This window comes from Cetorhinus maximus, chromosome 5, assembly GCF_964194155.1.
Source record: "Cetorhinus maximus chromosome 5, sCetMax3.hap1.1, whole genome shotgun sequence".
Taxonomy (NCBI): Eukaryota; Metazoa; Chordata; class Chondrichthyes; order Lamniformes; family Cetorhinidae; genus Cetorhinus; species Cetorhinus maximus.
The window spans coordinates 87,187,542-87,206,667 of NC_135883.1; the positions used below are offsets into that span (position 1 = coordinate 87,187,542).

The following is a 19,126-nucleotide window of genomic DNA, read 5'->3' on the forward strand; positions in this document are numbered from 1 at the left end:
CAGTGTTGGAAAACATTTTGTGATCATCTCATATTGTTTTTTCTAATGGAAAAATATGTTTGTCTACCTATTTTTTAAAAGAGCAAATGTTATCTATTATCAAGATTTGGATTACAAGGAAAAAATAAATTGTCATGGTCTAATGCAATTCTTACCTTGGTAGTGATTCTAATAGAATTTCAGCAAATTTTTATGTTAAATTTCTTTTAGTTGTTCCAGGAACTTAGCTTGTAAAAACTTCCTAACAGACTAGAAATAGCCAAATAAATATTTTATCTGGTTTCACAGACAAGACCCAAAATAAATGACATATTGTTGCTGATTTAGTTTCTTGGAACAGCACGTTCTGGGGCCAACCAGAGAGCAGGCTACACTGGACCTGGTACTGTGCAACAAGATAGGATTAATTGATAACCTCATTGTGAAACCCCTCCGAAGTAGTAGCGATCATAATAGGATTGAATTTTACATTCAGTTTGAGGGAGAGAAAAGTGGGTTCAGGACCAGTGTTTTAAACATAAATAAAGGTAATTATGAGGGCATGAAAGCAGAGCTAGCTAGAGTGAACTGGCAAATGAGGTTAATGGATAGGCCCATAGAGATGCAGTGACATATTTTTAAAGGGATATTTCAGAATGCACAGAATATATGCATTCCAAAGAGAAAGAAGACTTCCAAAGGGAGAACCCACCATCCATGGTCAACTAAAAAAGTTAAAGATAGTATCAAACATAAAGATAAAGCATATAATTGTGCAAATATGGGCGACAGGTCAGAAGATTGGGCAGAATATAAAGAACAGCAAAGAATGACAAAAAAGATTAATAAGGAGGGAAAAATTAGAGTACAAGAGAAAGAAAGCTGAAAATATAACAATAGATAGTATTCTATAGATATTTAAATACGAAAAGAGTTAACCAAGTGAGCACTGATCCTATGGAAAGTGACTCTAGGGAATTGATAATAGAAAGTAAGGAGATAGCAGATGAATTGAACAGGTATTTTGCATCAGTTTTCACTATATAGGATAAGAGTAACATCATAGAAATAGCTGTAAGTCAGGAAATGGAAGGGAGGGAGGAGCTCAGAAAAGTTACAATCACCAGAGAAGTGGTATTGAGCAAATTGTTGGAGCTGCAGGCTGAAAACTCCCAAGTCCCTGGGTCCTGATGGATTTCATCCTAGAGCCTTAAAAGAAGTGGGCAGTGAAATATTTGATGGCCTGAATTTTTCAGTCGGCGTGCAGGTGCGGGCCTGACATGCTGGCACGTAAAATAACATGTGACGATGTCGGGTGTGTGTCCCGACGTCATCGCGCTGTCTCGCGATGTTTCGTTTGGCGGGTGCGCACCGGAGTCGGCTGCACACCCGCCAATATTTAAATGGCCTATTGAGGCCATTAAGGAAATAATTACGGTCATTGTTTACATTGCCCATCCAATCTTAAGGTTGGCGGACAGGCGAAAAGGCCAAGCGCCCTTCACGTTTTTTAGGAAACCTCATCCACGAGCGGGATGAGGGTTCCTAAAGCTTATATGTAATTAAACAAAAACATTTTCTGAAATATAAAACATGTCCCATCTCATGTGACACAGTCACATGAAGGGATATGCTTAATTACATTTTCGATCTATTTATTTATTTATTTCAAAAGTGCTTCAATCTCCTTGAGGTAGCTCTGTGCCTCAGGGATATTGAAGCACTCTTTCATGCGCATGCGCGAAAGAGCGCTGGCTGGCCCCAACTCTTCCTCCTCCCCCTGCCCGCACAGGTAGCGTTGAGTGTTACCACACATGTCTTACGCTGGGCGGGCCTTAATTGGTGTAAAATGGCGGCGCGGAGCTGATTGCGGGAGGCGGTCGGCTCCACGAACCCCCCTGGCTGCCCCCGCCAAGCCCGCCTATTGACTGAAAAATTCAGGCTGATGTGTTAGTTTTAATTTTCCAAAATTCCCTAGACTCAGGGAAGGTTCCATTATATTGGAAAATAGCAAAGTAAGTCCTTTATTCAAAAAGAGAGGGAGACAGAAAGCAGGAAACTACAGGCCAGTTAGCTTAACATCTGTCATAGGGAAAATGTTAGAAGCTATTATTAATTATGTTATAGCAGGACACTTAGAAAAGTTTAAGGCAACCAGGTAGAGTCAACATGTTGTTGTGAAAAGGAAATAATGTTTAACCAAAAACTGGAGTTCTTTGAAGGAGTCGCATGTGCTGTGGATAAAGGGGAACTGGTGGATGTACTGTACTTAGATTTCCAGAAGACATTTGATGAGGTGTCACAGCAAAGATTATTGTGGAAAATAAAAGTTTATGGTGTAGGGGGTAATGTAATCACATGGATAGAAGATTGGCCAGCTAACAGGAAATAGAGGGTAATTATAAATTGGTCTTTCTTTGGTTGGCGAGATGTAACGAGTTGTATGCAACAGGGACCAGTGCTGGGGGCTCAACTTTTTACAATTTGTATAAATGACTTGGATGAGAGGATAGATGGTATGGTTGCTAATTTTGCTGATGACATAAAGATAGGTAGGAAAGTAAACTGTGAGGAGGACATAAGGAGGCTAAAAAGTGACATAGGTTAAGCAAGTGGGTAAAGACCTGGCAAATGGAGTATAATGTGGGCAAATGTAAAATTGTCTATTTTGGCAGGAGGGATAAAAAAAGAAGCATATTATCTGAATGGTGAGAGATTGCAGAACTCTGAGATCCAGAGGGATCTGGGCGTCCTAGTACGTGAATCCAAAAGGCTAGTATGAAGATACAGCAAGTAATTAGGAAAGCTAATGGAATGTTATCGTTTTTTGCAAGGGGAATTGAGTACAAAAGTACGGAGGTTATGCTTCAGTTGTACAAAGCATTGGTGAGACCACATCTGAAGTGCTGTGTATAGTATTGGTTTCATTATTTAAGGAAGTATTAGAAGCAGTTCAGAGAAGGTTTACTAGGCTAATACCAGGAAAGGGTGAGTTGTCTTTTGAGGAAAGGTTGGACAGGTTAGGCTTGTATCCACTGGAGCTTAGAAGAGTAAGAGACGACTTGATCAAAACCTTTAACATCCTGAGGGGCTTTGACAGAGTGGATGTGGAGAGGATATTTCCTCTTTTGGGAGCATCTAGAACTAGTGGTCACGGTTTAAAAGTAAATGGTCGCTCATTTAAGACAGAGATGAGGAGAACTTTTTTTCTCTCCAAGGGTTGTGAGTCTTTGGAACTGTCTTCCTCAAAAGGCAGTGGAAGCAGAGCCCGAATATTTTTAAGGCAGAGCTGGATCGACTCTTGGGGCAGAATTTTCTGCTTGACGTGCGGGGGGAGGGGGGGCGGGTGGCGGGCCTGGCACGTCAGCACGTAAAACGACGCGTGGTGACGTGGGGCGAGCATCTCGACGTCACCACGCACCATAGTGATATTTCGCTGGGCACGTGCGCGATGAAGTTCGACGCGTGCCCGCCATTAATTAATGGGTTAGTTAAGGCCCTTAAATCGGCAATCAACACTGATTTTCAGGTGCCTGTGTGATCTTCGAGTTGGCGCACGGGTGCAACGGGCAAGCGGGTAAGAGACTTTTTAATAAAACTCATTCACGGGCGGGATAAGAGGGCCCAGTGGGGTTGTCAATCTGCTCTGTGAATATTTATTGCAGAAAGTTTTTTAAACTTGCCTGTGTGATCTGTAGCAGTTCAGAACAAATTCCAGCAGCTTTCTGTGTACTTTTAACCTTCAGGTCAGCAGTCTTCAGTCAGTAATCTTTATCAAGCCTGCAGCTTTCTGGAGGCCTCCCTTTAGCCTGGGTATGGGTTCTGACATCTCCACTGAAGGCAGTTCTTCTGAGGAGGAAGGGAGGGCTGGAATAAGGAGGAGGCCAGGAATGGACAATCAGCCTCCAGGGGAGCCACCTTTGGGAGGCCTGGCGCAGGCTCAAGGGGCGCAGGGCCAAGAGGTTGTCCAAGATGGAAGGGGCCGCAGAAGACGCCACTATCCTGCTGCCAGGGTATACAGGCGGCGAAGCAGCTACCTCAATATGACTGAGCTGCAGTGCTGAAAGAGGCTTCGACTGTCAAGGGGGACAGTCAACCATATCTGTCAGATGATAGGCCCTGAGATCTCTCCTAACTGTGTGGGTGGACACCCCATGCCAGCGGCTCTGAAGGCCACAGTTGCCTTCCACTTCTATGCCTCTGACTCCTTCCAGGGCTCGGTGGGTGATCTTTGCGGTGTCTCCCAATCAGTTGTCCACACTTGTATCAAGCAGGTTACAGACGCTCTGTTCAGACGGGCATTGACCTTCATCCACTTCTTTTGCGACCGGGCAAGCCAGGCACAGTGAGTCAGAGGCTTCGCGGCCATTGCTGGCTTCCCCTGTGTCCAGGATGCTATAGACTGTACACATGTGGCCATCAAGGCGCCAGCAGGTGAGCCCGGTGCCTTCGTCAACTGGAAGGACTTCCACTCCATGAACGTGCAGATAGTGTGTGACCACAGGATTCTGACTCTACAAGTCTGTGCAAGGTGCCCAGTCAGCTTCCACGATGCCTACATCCTCAGGCACTCCCAGGTGTCGGGGCTCTTCAGTGCTCCAGCCCGGCTTGATGGACGGCTGCTGGGTGACAAGGACTATCCCCTCACAAGGTGGCTCATGGCACCTCTCCGCCATCCAAAAACAGAAGCTGAGCAGTGCTACAATGGGAGCCACGCCTCCACAAAGGCTGTGGTGGAGAGAACCATCAGTCTTCTCAAGGTGCGCTTCCGATGCCCGATCAGGGGGCGCAGTCTAGTACCCCCAGATCGCGACTCTGTGATAGTGGTAGCATGCTGTGCTCTCCACAATCTTGCATTGGAATGGGGGGACGCGGTGGACGATGAAGACATTGACACAGTGTCTGTGGTTGCACATGATGAGTCCAGCACTGATTTTGAGGATGAGGAAGCACAGGGGAATGATGAGGGGCTAAACGCTGACCCAGGACTACACCAAGGAGGCAGGGACACCCGGGAGACTTTAATCCAACGAACCTTCAGCTAGCTCCACACACGTGGATCAGGAGGACCAGCCTTGCTTGGCGCTTCCATACTCGGCACTTAAGTGCTACATCTGCCACTTCATCAGCTGCAACTAAGGGCTTTGGACATAAACCTCAATGTCCACTCAAACACTCATGACATGTATGTAAAACATACACATGCAGAACCAAGGAGTCACCCTCAGCCATGGTAACACATATGGTTTTAATTTTCACCATCATAAGGTCACACAAAATCAAACCAAAGCGTTTTTCAGGCATAAATAAATAATAATTCCCTAATCTTGGGCCAACACAAAAGCACCAGTGAGAAACCCGTGGTGTGCCTAAGGTGCCTTATGCTTACGTTTATGTGTGCTACATCTTGGTGCTGCCCCATCGCTCGGAGAGGCATCTGAGACAGCCTGCTGACTCTGCTGTCCTCCTGACCACGATGACCTTGGCGGCTGTCCTCTGGCCCGTGGAGCCTGTGCTGGCCCTGCCTGGGAGGGATCTGCCAGGTCCACAGCTGGCATCTCCCCAGTCGTCGCAGCCTCACCCAATGAAGCGGTCACTGGGAGAGGGGTGGAGCAGCTGTTGCCCTCATCCGGAGTGCCGTGAGAGGAGCCCACAGAGGCGACAGGCAGCTGCTCCGCTGACGTCAGGTTGCCCCGGACCTACCTGCTCACTGTCGATGGTTGGGCAACGAGCTGGGAAGCTTGAAGCCCACACTATCTCCCACATTGGCAATGACCAGTTGTGGCCACTGGCGCTGTGAGGGCTTGCAGGTCCGAGCGTAACCCCAGGAGAACCTGCTTGTTCTCCTGGAAGCCCCTCTCCACAAGAGTCGCCACTCTCTCCATGGAGGAAGCATGACGCTCTGCCATGAGGCTCATTGCATCACTGATGCTCCGCGTGGACTCCTCCACTACGGACACCAAGTGAAGTATAGTCTCAAGCAACACTCCCAGATGCTCCTGCACACCTGGCCGCATTTCCTGCAGCTGCTGTGTCGCGGACGACTCCAGAGGCATATCAACAGGCACTGACTGAGCATGTGCCTGGTCCCCTGCAGTCCTCCAACTGCTGGCGCCATGGGCACTCTCTGTCTCTGCCAGCTCCTCCAGTGATTGTGAAGTGCCCTCTCCACTGTGCCCCGGGACACTAGTCAATGTTGCAATTCCCACCGATGTGCTAGTATTTGCACTGGTGCCTGCCTCGCAGAAATGGGGTGACGCAGGTGACAGTTGAGGGCCCTCAGGTGTGAGAGGAGGCATCTGGAATTGCTCCTGGTGGCCATGCTCTGATGGTGCTGAAATTAACAACAAGGACAGTGGATCAGTTAGCGTGCACACAGTGGCACACTTCATCCCTTCCCCCCTGGCTCATTATGCGCTCAACTTTCCAGAACCTATGGAGATGAATATTGGTGGGGTGGCAAATAGTCAGGAGGAGAACCTAACATTACAGGCGGATACAGATGGGCTGGTCAGATGGCCTAAGGAATGTCAAATGGAATGTTACGTGGATACGTGTGAGGTGATGCACTTGGGAAGGAGAAACAAGGTACGGGAATACAGGAGGAATGGTAGGACCATGGAAAGTAAGGAGGATCAGAGGGACTTTACTGGGCATGTCGACAGGCCCGTTAAGGTAGCGGGACAGGTACATAAGGCATTTAAGAAGGTAAATGCCATACTTGCCTTTATTAGCCAGGGAATAGAATATACGAACAGGGAGGTAATGTTACAAGTGCAGAAAACGCTGCCTAGGCCACAGCTATAGTTCTGCATGCAGTTATGATATGCGCTTCACAGGAGGGATGTGATTGGAGTGGAGAGAATGCAGAGATGAGACCAGGATGCTGGCTGGGCTGGAGAGTTTGACTTATGAGGAGACATAGCATATACTGGAGATATTTCCCCTGTGGCAGAGGAGATTGAGGGGTGACATTATTGAGGTTTATAGCATTAAGAGGGGCATAGATAGGGTTTCCCCTTGGCGGAGGGATGAGTAACCTGGTGGCATTGATTTAAGGTAAGGGCCATGAGGTTGACAGGTGAGGTGATGAGGAATTTTTGCACACAGTAATGTGGGATGCACTGCCTGAAAGGGTGGTGGACGCAGAATCCCTCCTAACATGTAATAAGCATTTGGATGTGCAGTTGCGATGCCATGGCATACAAGGCCATGGGGATAGTGGTCAGAAATGGGATAAGGCGACTTTGGAAGGTGCTTGACACGTGCATCTTGGAAGGGCCGAGAGACCTTTGTCTATGACCCACACCTCTGACCCAATCAGTCTGTGAATGAGCAATGTTGCTACAATAATGATTCAAACAATCATCAGTGCTATGGATGGTGGGAAGACTGAGCGGATGTCACTGTGGACCTCAAATACCTGGCTGCTCCACCCCAGCCTCACCGACACCAGTTGACCTGGGTGCATGGCGCCTCTCAAGCTCCAGGGCCTCCTGCTCAAATCAGCTTAAAATCAGCAACTGGGCCTGGCCGCCTCTGGTCCGTGAACGCTCAGAGGCATTGTGAGCATTTTTCTCCTGAAAAGCAGAGAAGACCATTCATAGCGGCTAATCGCACATGGACTCTGCACACGCACACCGCACCCCAACCTCAGTGGCCCACACCAGGCCTCCAGTGCCTCCTCTCCCCGCTACTGCTGATCAGTCACACAAAGATAGTACGCCTGCTCCCAACCACCCCCCAACAGCCACCTTGGACACATTCTGCGTCCATCACTTTAGGAAACACACGGTCTTTGCTCCCATAGCAAGGAGGCGCAACTACGTGCAGCGTCGAGGGCAGCAGATGGCTCTTGGCCACGAGACCTTAGGGCTCCCCTTCCACAATCTCATCACCGTGAATAGGACATGTGTTGGAGTTCTGAGTATGCGCCTAGCTGCATCTCCGCTGGTTGGCCCCAGACTAGTCATGTGCGACTAAGAGTAACACATGGTGCAGGGGAGAACCCATTTCCTCATGAATCACTCAGGCTGATGTAAGCATGGGCACTATCTGCTTGCCTACCCAGCATACGAGAAGTGCCCAACATGATTCAATGCAGTCACGACAGTAAGACTTGGGGGTGGTGGGGGGTGGGTGGGGTGGGGGGTGGGGGGCGCCCTCAAAGGCTAAGGCTACCTGCTGGGTAAAATGCCTAATGCCAACATGGTACTCACCCTTCCAGAGCACAAAAAATTGTGGTAGCGCTTATGACACTGGATCCAAGTGCGCTGGACCACGTCGCGGAAGCTCACCACCTCCGCCACCTCCTACCAGGCACGTTTGGTCATGTGGGGGGGCATCCTTCTCCCATTCTGGGGGACCAACACCTCTCACTGTGCTGCCACCTCCTCGAGGAGGGCAGCAAGGCATTCATCTGAAAAGCGAAGGGCACATTGGCCCCCTGCTGGCCAACCCTGCAGCCTGCCCTGCTCCTGGGGCAGACCCTGCAGCCTGCCCTGCTCCTGGGGCAGACCCTGCAGCCTGCCCTGCTCCTGGGGCAGACCCTGCAGCCTGCCCTGCTCCTGGGGCAGACCCTACAGCCTGCCCTGGCCCTGTGGCAGACCCAGCAGCCTGCCCTGCTCCTGGGGCAGACCCTGCAGCCCGCCCTGCTCCTCTGCCCTTCCCTCCAGAGTGCCCTGCTCATCAGACCCCCTGCAGTTTGATCTCGATGTGGCCATTGTGAGCAGCCTACAGGAGGCTGCTAGGCCTTCTTTTAAACAGACTGCCGGGTCGCCATCAGACCCAGCGGTCTGTGCATGCCCGCCGTAGCCCGCACACTCCCGCTATCCATGGGCGTCGGAAATGCGCTGGGTGGGCCTTAATTGGCCTGCCTGTGCAAAATGGCAGCGCAGTCCCGATCGCGGGCGCCGATTGGGCCCATACCTGCCAGCCCACATCTGCTCCTGCTCCGCCCACCTGCCAAACGGAAAATTTTGGCCTTGATTAACAACAGGGTGTAAAGTTATCGGGGTAAGCGGGAGGTTACAGTCAGGTCAGGCCTGATCTTATTGAATGGCGGAGCAGGTTTGAAGGGCTGAGTGGCCGACTCTTGTTCCTAGTTCGCATGTTCGTATGATTTTATGACAGAATTGCTACAGAGTTCTTACATTTATACTGGATTTTAATTAAGGGTTGTCATTTCTGGAGATTGCACATGAATAATATATTCAGTTCATAATTACTAATGTATATTCTTATATTGTCTATAGAACCAGGAACGCTGAAAAAAGCAAAATCAACTCCAGCAACTACAACAAAGGGTAAGAAAGAATGCATATTGGAACAAAAACGTAACATATAATTTCAACATTATTATTTAATATTTTGTAAGCAATTAAGGCATCTGTTCATAATTTATATAAGAATTGAGGGTTATACATTTTTAAAAACAGAATACTGCTGGTACTGCCATTTACAGTAAGTCATCACTTGGTTGCATTCCTGAAAATCACAGCTTTAAGTGAAACAACTTTAAGTGAAACATTGGTTCCCATAGGAATCAATATTAAAAGCCTAGTTAGGTTCTGCAGGACATTCCGTATCAGAAAGGGACAAATATTAAAACATTATACCCTCTAAATTGAAATATTTTACATTGATAAATTCCTACATTAATAAATAAAATAACTTTTAAAATAAAATAAGTTTAAAAATGTAGCTTTCTTCTTACAGTACCTCCTGCTCACTGTGGATCTTGCTTCCCAAACCTCCCACTCCCTGGTCCTTCTAGTCACTGCTGATCCTCCCCCTCCCCAACCTCAGATTGTGGCCTCACCATCTCATTGACCCCTGAGTTGCAGCCTTCTCCCCATCCTCGACCCACCCTCGGTTGAACCTCCCACTCCCTGATTCACCCTCTTGCTGCTTCCCTCACCTGGGCCAATGTTCCTGTTGGAAGATCCAGATCTAATCCAAAGTTAGAGCTCTGATGTGTGGAAGTATGATGAGTCCCAATGGTGTAGGAGTGCTGTGCTGGTGCTGCTACGATCCATGTTACTTCTTAAAAGCACCTGCCAGTGAGGGGTCCAGGAAGAGCAGTGAGGCAGGAGCATTTGAAAGAGAACATGAATTGTAGCAATTCTAGCTTGGCACTTCTGCACCATGGGACTTGCGCTTCCACAACATTGGGGCTCCGGCTTTGGATCAGATCTGGATCTTCAAATGGGAATACAGGTCCAGGAGAGGGAAGTGGCGAGAGGGTAAGTTAGGGAATGGAAGGTTCAAAAGAGGGTGGATCAGGGAGGAGAGGAGGCCACAACTCTGAGGTTGAGGAGGGAGAGGTCATAACACAGGGAGTGGGGAGGGGACAGGGCACAACTCAGGGAATGGGGAGAGGCTGCAAGTTTAAGATCGTGGAGGGGGGAGAAGCTACTCCAAAATGGCACCAATTGGGTTTTGCGGAAAATGACGTTAAGCGAATCTCGTGACTCTCAACAACATTACAGGCCCCATTAACTTACCAACATTCAAGCAAAACAATGTTAATCGGGGTGATATTAAACGAGGACTTACTGTATAGTCCAATGAAACTTTACACAAGTCTTTCTCTTTTATATGGTATCACCAAGACAAACTATTCCTATCTCCATAATATTGCCCACCCCCACTGTGCCTCAGCTTATCTGAAGCTGAAACCCCCATCCATGCCTTTCTTACCTCTAGGCCTGACGAACCAAAATTATCTCCTGCCTGGCTTTCCATTTTCTACCCTCCATAAACTTGAACTCATCCAAAACTCAGTTGCTTATATCCTAACTCGTAGCAGGTCTAATTCCTCCATCACTGCTGTGCTCGATAATCTACATTGATTTCCAGAAGGAAGGGAGGGAGATGGAGATGTGGGAAAACTGCCTATATGGGATGGGAATATAGGAAATGTATGTCCACAAGAGTTGGAGTCAAGAAGGCTGTAAAGTGCCTTATCGAGTGATGAAGTACTGCTCCTCAAACCTCCATTCAGCTTCATTAGAACAGTGTAGGAAGTCTTGAAGAGAAAAATCAGAGTAGAAGTGGGGTGGCGAATTAAAATGACAAGTGGCCGGAAGCTTAGGGTCTCACTTGTGGACTGAAAGGAGGTGTTCCACAAAGCAATCACCCAATCTGCATTTGGTCTCCCAATGTAGAGGAACCTGCAATGTACTATATTTAGTAATTTGAAAGAAGTACAAGTGAATTGCTGCTTCACCTCGAAGGTGTTTTGTGAGTAATTACAAGCAGTTGATCTTTCAGTAATGCAGCATCATTATATATCAGTTTTGACCAGTGATCTCCACAGTATCTCAGTGAAGCTTATATGGTGGTTATGACAAAATGCAGCAGTACTAGATTAAAGCAAGGAACACAAAACATTTTATTCAGTCCAGTAAGAGTTTGGTTTTGAAGCCAATGAAAATAAAAATCAGGAGGGTTGTAAAACAAGCTGTCAGCACATTATCACTTGCTTAAAATTATCAGGCAAAGTCAGGATTTAATCTAATGTGTTCTCTGCTACCTTATCTCCTGGCTTTTAAGGATATTCACCAACAGTTAGCTGCTCAGCTTTGTTCAGATTCAAACTGGGCAGGTTGAATATGATTGGTCAAGGCATTGCTCTGGGAAATTAACCACGGAATAACTCTTAAGGTGGAAAAGATGCAAAGTGTGCACATGTATGTGAATATATGTGGCTTCTGGCATGCGTAAGTCTCAAGTCGACTTGCCTGGTTTGAAATTGAACAAAGCTGGGTAGCTAACTGCTCCATGCTGTATTCTCCATGGCAATGTCTCCACCAACCAGAGTCCACTTGCCAACCAATCAGCACTCTCCTCTCATGCAGTATAAATTGTTGTTCCCCTGTTACATTTTGGTAACCTCTTGTGAGCTATCCTGATGAGTGTAAGATGAAAAGCTTAGATAGCATGTCTCTTTTATCAGCAATTAGCTCCATTTGATCATTAATTATTTTATGAAATAGTACTGCTTAACACCTAACACACAACAGTGTGTTTCTAAGGAGATTTGGAGTGTGGTTGTAAAACTATACAAAAAGGAGTTGCATGTCTTAATATGTGTAGATGGGATTCTGGGAATGTAAACAAAGGCCCAGACCTTTTCATCTCAGAGGCAGCCCAGAAAAAATGCTGGGGGACCCCTTGGACGTATCCACGTAAGGATTGCAAGGGGATTGCCTGGGAAGTTTCAAATTTTGTTGGGTAATTACCCTGTGCCTGAACCCTCCGAAACTCTGATTTGAAATTGGAGACTTCAGATGGTTCCTACTTTCTTAGCAGAATTGTTACCCTAGAAAAATTATAAGGATTAAAACCAGTTCTAACTCCTGGATAACTATACCGCTCGACCCCCGACTCCACCTGCTGACCTTTGATAAGTCCCAGTGTCCCGCCTGACTGCCCACCGCATTCCCTGACTACACTCGCACCCCACAACTACCTCCTGGACCCCCCCTCCCCCCGACCATCTGGCTACTGCCCCACCCCCTGACTACACCCACCTTCAAACCCCCCGACAATCCAACTAGCCCCCCCCTACCCCACACTGCTCACTGAGCCCCACTGAACACCCGGCTACCCTCCCCAATCCTCGACTGTCCGCCAACCTCCAACCCTACCCCCAACTACTTACCACGTACTCATCCACACCTTACCCCACTGCTATTTTACCAGAGACGTGGAGGGGGGTTGGGGGGGTGGTGGTGGGGTGTGGGGGTGGTAGCCTCTCCATCAATTACCCAGTTACGGATCTCATTCTGCTGCTACTTGGATTTAACTGGCTGTGAGAGGCCCACGCCAAACACCCAACCCACAGGTTTCCCTGCCCAGGCTCCCAGAGGGCTCTTTTCTTAATGGGCTGTCTGGGCCCATTGGAGGGCCACCCCCAAGGTGTTGATCCCTCCAGGCTCCCGTATCCCCATGACTTGTCAAACCTGGCTCACTGACCCCCTCGGTGGCCCAGCGAGACCCCCAAACATTTACAAAATTGCAATCCAGTGCTGAATGCCTCCTCAACCTCTGAGCACAGTACTAGCAGTGACTACCACTCCCAGTGTCATTGCTAGTACTAGAGAGCTAGTACTAGAGGCCTCTCATTGGCCTGTAGGTCTCTGAGGTGGGACCGCCTGCCCCTGAGGGGCCTCAGTCTATTAACATTCAGTCAGCCAGGGGCAATAGCACACTGTAAAATCCAGCCGGCCCTTAGACTGTTAGGACTGTCTGTAGTCCCAGCAGTAGCCACCATTCCAGGTAGTGCTGCTGGGACTACAGAGCAGATTGGCCAATCAGATTGGCCGATAGCTCTCTGAGACAGGAGTTCCTCCTGAGCGAAGTCCAGTCTCCGTCCAATTAATGCTCTGACATTGGTGGAATGCATTCCTCGCTGAGCTTTTCGGTAACAGCTGCCCGGGAAGTGAGAGTCCATCCTGACATTGTCCAACTTTCTTAAACTTCCTTCAATTAATTTCCATCATGTGGCTGAATATTGGTTGCATTTTTTATGCAGTCTTAACTGTTGAGCTGGCACATTTCTAGATAAGGTGTGTTTGAATTGTGTTTTTGCATACTTTCAAAGTTTGCTTCGTTTCAAATGCAGATGTTCCCTCTCCAATAACATTGTTTGGTTTCACTAATCTGCACAGCCCAGCAAGTTTTTTTTAATAGAAAACAAATAGTTTTCCATCAGCACTGTTCCCAGCTTCTCAATGCACATTGATAATATTGATCAAGCTCTTACGTTTGGTCAAGTTATCAAACCTGTATTCTTTCAATAGTACAGCCCAAAGTGACAAGTGAATGGCCTATGTGCAGATTTTATTCTTGTTGTTTGTAACAATATTTTGTTGGGTTTAGGGTTTGTTATTTTACATAAATTCTAAATGAATAGAACTACTAGTGTATACAAAGCAAGGATTTGTATGATTTTTCTGTTAATTTTTCTGATGATTTGCACATTGATCAATGATTGTTAGATTGAAATGAAATTTGTTAATCTTTTCTGTTAATATGTATATACAGAACATAGATTTTATAAGTATCACATGGCCAAATAAATAATGATTATTTCACGGCTGGAGTAATGTGTCCAATTCTGGGCACCACATTTCAGGAAGATGGCAAGGCCTTGGAGAGATTGCTGAGAAGATTCCATTAGAATGGTACCAGCAATGAAGGGTTTAAGATATGGAGAGACTCGAGAACCTGGAATGTTTCTCTTTAGATCAGTAAAGGTTAATGTGGGATTTAATAGAGGTGTTCAAAATTCTGAGGGTACTTTTCACAGATAAACTCTTTCTATTGGCAGGGAGCTGGGAAACAGATTTAAAATCATTGACAAACGGACTAGAGGGGAGATGAGTAGATCAGTTTTATGTAGCCTGAAAGGGTGGTGGATGCAGATTCAGTAATAATTTTCACAAGGGAGCTGGATATATAGTTGAGAAGCAAAAATATGCAGGACTATAGGGAAAGAGCAAGTGACTGGAACTAATTGGCACAGTCATGATGGATCCTTCTGTGCTGCATGATTCTCTAATGCTACTTTTAGTATAACATGGGTTTATAGTTAGGATGTTTCCAACAGAGCTGCAGTCTATCCCTTCTCACCATTCAGTTCTCCAGATAGACTCAACATCATAACAACCACAACAATTATTTTTATAAAGGCGTGTCGCACTATGCTTTGTATTTATGAACGCTAATTTTATGGATCCTCAATAAGATGAAACCAGGTTTGTCAGCCCATACCTGGTTTTCAGTGCAATATATTTCAGAGTGGTGAGAAAACAGTCAAAGGGAAGCTTCATTGTGGCTACCACAAGCACCATTGCAATATGGTAATTAGATTAATTACGTTCATATTCACATTCAGAATTGCACATTCTTTGGGTGAGCTCCATTTCTCATTTTCATCTAACCCATAAAAATTGCCACATGGCTAATGCACTGGCCCGGTCTGCTGAGGTTGGATAATTAGAGCTAAGTTTCTGTAGTCATAATTTATAACTTTCAACATTTTTATGTAACAGTGCAAGGTATTTGCACAGCCCACAAAAGAATTCTGCTTCAGTTTCAGTGAAATAAAAGATGCTGTGGAAAAGATTGTTTTGCATGCTAGCTGTGTGAAGATGCTTCAGGTCACAAGCTTGATTTCATGCTTGTGAACGACGCCCCCGAATCAAATAAATTATGCAGATCAGTACAACTTTATCACCCCTCCTCATGCTACAAAGCATCTTCCTCATACTATCGATCTGGAAATCTCCAGTTACTCTGCTACTGGTATCTCCATCGATACATATTTGATCTTTGCTTTGTGGTGATCATCAACTTCCAGGAGAGCCACCTTACATTTTTGCACTTCCTGCACTAGGACACTGGGGTGTGCTCAGTAAAAGCAACTTTCCCCTACCTTCCTGTTTTGACACATCTTTGGATGCATGCAGTTTCCCCCACTTCCTTCTCTACAAGGGCAACTTTTGCTACAACAAAAACTCATTTTCTTTAATGTTAAGCAGCAGCCATTAAGAGCTGTTGCCTCACCAGGTTCTTTGCCTCTAAGCAAACTGTGTTGGCACTAAGGCTCCTTAAACTGATTTTTCTTGCATAGGAAACTTATTAAATCAAGAAGAAGTGGGCCTATTTTTGTAAATTGCAACAAGACCAGCTTTCCTTTCCACCTGCATATACTTGTGTCATGAACTGTTATGCCATCCCTGGTGTGGAGGTATTGTGCAGGACTGGTGGTAACAGGTGGTCAGCTTAAAAGTTGTATTGGGACCTAAATGATTTCGCTTGAACTTTTTTTTATGTACTCATGGGCTGGATCTTACACTCTCTCGCTAGTGGCTTTGAAGGTGGGGAGAAGGTAAAACCCTTCCCACGCTTCCCTGGCACCCCCAAATTTTCTGAACTTTTACAGGGCGTGGGGTTGGGGTGGGGCGGTGGAGGAGGAGTCAGATGGCCCACACACCCTTCGGCTTATTGAGGTCACCAGGTGGCCAATTAATGGCCACTTAAGGGCTATATCCCACCGCCGATAATATTTTACCTGTGATGGTGAGAGACCCACGCCACCTGGCAGCTTTAGCTGCATGGATGGTGTCAGGCAAGGGGGAGGTGGAATCTCCTTTGGGGGGGCCCCCTTGGCCCTTCAGAGCCACCCCTGCCCCAAGGTCATTCCTCACCTTTAACCCTCCCCCCTGGCCTCTTGAACCCAGACTCCCACCACCCCCCTCACTCAATCTTACCGTCCCCAGTCACCCCCTCACTGTGTCCCATCCCACCTGGGACTTACCTGTCAGTACCTCCTCAGCATTGGGGTCTGTTTGTAGCCCCAGAAATGACTCCCAGTAGGACTGATGGGCCTACAGATCTGCTTGGCCTCCCGAGAAAGTGGCGGAAGACTTGGCCGCAAGCAATTAAAGTTGCTCCCAGTGTTAAGTTGCTACAGGGCAGCCATCAGCATCGTGGATGGATTCCACCTCCCCCCCACCACCAGCTCCGCACCCCTCCCCCCCTGACTTTTAAGATAGTGGGAGGGGGGGGGACCACAACGCCCCATAAAATCCAAGATTCCCAACAGCATTTATGTTTACAATAAAATCAGACTGCCTGTGAGAGCTGCAATAACTGTGTGGGACTAAGCCCACGCTACTAGAAAAGTCCACCCCCATATATTTTGTCATATTAAATATTGGCTACATATGTACAATTTGTTGAATGTACATCTTCTAAGACTAATACATGGTTAATATTCATGTGCAATTAAAGTGAGATTTATATTGAACTAATTCAATTCTTCACCTTATGTTTAGAGAAAGCATCTGTGAAGCAAATGAAGCCAAAACCGACAAAGAAAGGTAACACAAAAATTAATTCATTGGCATATTTAAGTACGCTTCTAACCTTGCAAATCTCCTTTCTTCCAATATTAAAAGTACAAAATCACCATGGTCTCTAACGATGAATGGATCAAGCATTCTGCACTCCAGTTTTCTTGTCCTCTTGGCAATGGAAAGAAAATGGAAATAAGTTCAGTTTTTATCTGCATGGAGCAGACTTGTGAAATTCATTTGAAAATTCTGCCATAATAAAGCTAATCGCTAAGCAGAACTAACATAATCAACAAAATAAAGATCAAATTAAAATCTACCAATCTTGCCTCCTTGAACACTTTTAATATTAATTATTAAAATTAATATGAGCTTAAATATGAGCTTCAGTGATTAACTGACAGAATCTGTGCATGTTCATTGTATTTGGTGCATGAGAAGAAATGCCAATAGGAATAAGGTGCAGCAGCTGTATTTTCACACACGGCAGGTTATTTTCTACATCACATGGACTGTAGCAATTCAAGAGGACAGTTCACCACCACCTTCTCAAGGGCAATTAGGGATAGGCAATAAATGCTGGCCTAGCCAGTGACACCCACATCCCATCAATCAATTAAAAAAAAAGTTGATAGCGTAAAACAGTTGAGAACTTTATGGCTTTACGGAAATGAAAATTGGGGGAGGTGCATAACATGCAGCTGAGTCCATGTCGCCCCTTTAACATCATTACCCAAAGTCATATTTACTCGCATTGAGTGATATCGTGAAGCTACTTTTAAACAAAGTGCCAGGAGTAAACCTTTACCAATCAAAGCAGGGACAAATTGATGTCCCAGCAGATCACCATTCAAAAGCTTATTGGTCCAGCTGTAGTAGGGAACCTTGTCTTTCAGAAATGTGTTAACTTTGCTGGGAGTTCTGACTACGAGAGACACACCCCCACCCCCCTTCCTAGGAGGCTGCTGGCACACCTGACTGGCTTTGCTGGCTGGCCCTTCCGATGGCGGAGGAAAGCCATGCAGCCTTCATTTGATCCCAGAGACACTACTAAATTGCAAATTGCAGTGGGTGCAGGGATACTGGGTGTTAATTGGCTCACTAATGGGCCCAACTGACATCTCACTGCTGCCGGCTAAAAATCATGCGTCAGCCCTTCTGCCTCCAATAGAGGTTATGCCATCATCAGGAGACTGAAGCAGGTCCTCTCCCACGATGAAGTGGGGCCCGGTCACCATGTTTTCTGCCCTGACAGACTGCAGTAATTCTAGCCCCTTACCTCAGATTTTTTTTTTCTTAAACAGCAGTAAAGCCCAAAGCAACAGGTGAGCCACCTTCATAAACATTTTATTCAATAATGTTGCAATGATGTTTTCTTGGAATTAGAGCTTTATTTCTTTGCAAAGGCTGGATTGGGGGTAATATACTGGTTCGGATTGAGAATTGGTTAATAGACAGAAAACAGAGAGTAGGAATAAGCAGATCAATCTCAGGGTGACAGGCTGTTACTAGTGGGGTACCCCAAGGATCAGTGCGAGGTCCACAGCTGGTCACAATCTATATAAATGATTTGGATATGGGGACCAAATGTAATACTTCCAAATTTGCTGATGACACAAAATTAGGTGGGGAATGTAAGTTGTGAGGAGGATGCAAAGAGACTTCAAGAGGACTTGGACAGGCTAAGTGAATGGGCAAGAACATGGTAGATGGAATATAAGGTGAATAAGTGTGAAGTTATACACTTTTGTAGAAAAAACAGAAAGGCAAAGTTTCCTAAATGGTGACAGGTTGGGAAGTGTTGATGTCCAAATGGATCTGGATGTCCTTGTTCATGAGTCACTAAAAGTTAGCATACAGATGCAGCAAGAAATTAGGAAGGTGAATGGTATGTTGGCCTTCATCGCAAGGGGATCTGAGTACAGGAGTAAAGATGTCTTGCTGCAATGGTATAGAGCCTTGGTGAGATGTCACCTGGGGTATTGTGTACAGTTTTGGTCTCCTTATCGAAGGAAGGATACACTTGCCATAGAGGGAGTGTAATGGAGGTTCACTAGACTAATCCCTGGGATCGCGGGATTGTCTAATGAGGAGAAATTGAGGAAACTGAGCCTGTATTCTCTAGAGTTTCGAATAATGAGAGGGGATCTCATTGAAACTTACAAAATTATTACGGAGCATGACAGGGTAGATGTAGATAGGATGTTCCCCCTGGCTGGTGAGTCTGGAACCAGGAGACACAGTCTCAGTATAAGGGGAAGGCCATTTAAGACTGAGAT

At 46.4% G+C, this 19,126-nt stretch overlaps 1 protein-coding gene across 1 annotated transcript in view; it reads left to right on the top strand.

The window, feature by feature from the left end:
* trdn (triadin) overlaps window positions 1-19,126 on the top strand; it is a 565,816-nt gene that overhangs the window by 446,574 nt on the left and 100,116 nt on the right. The window contains exons 31-32 of the mRNA XM_078542852.1: window positions 9,234-9,284; window positions 16,830-16,874. Of these exons, the coding sequence (XP_078398978.1) occupies window positions 9,234-9,284; window positions 16,830-16,874 (96 nt within the window). The remainder of the gene's footprint in view (window positions 1-9,233; window positions 9,285-16,829; window positions 16,875-19,126) is intronic.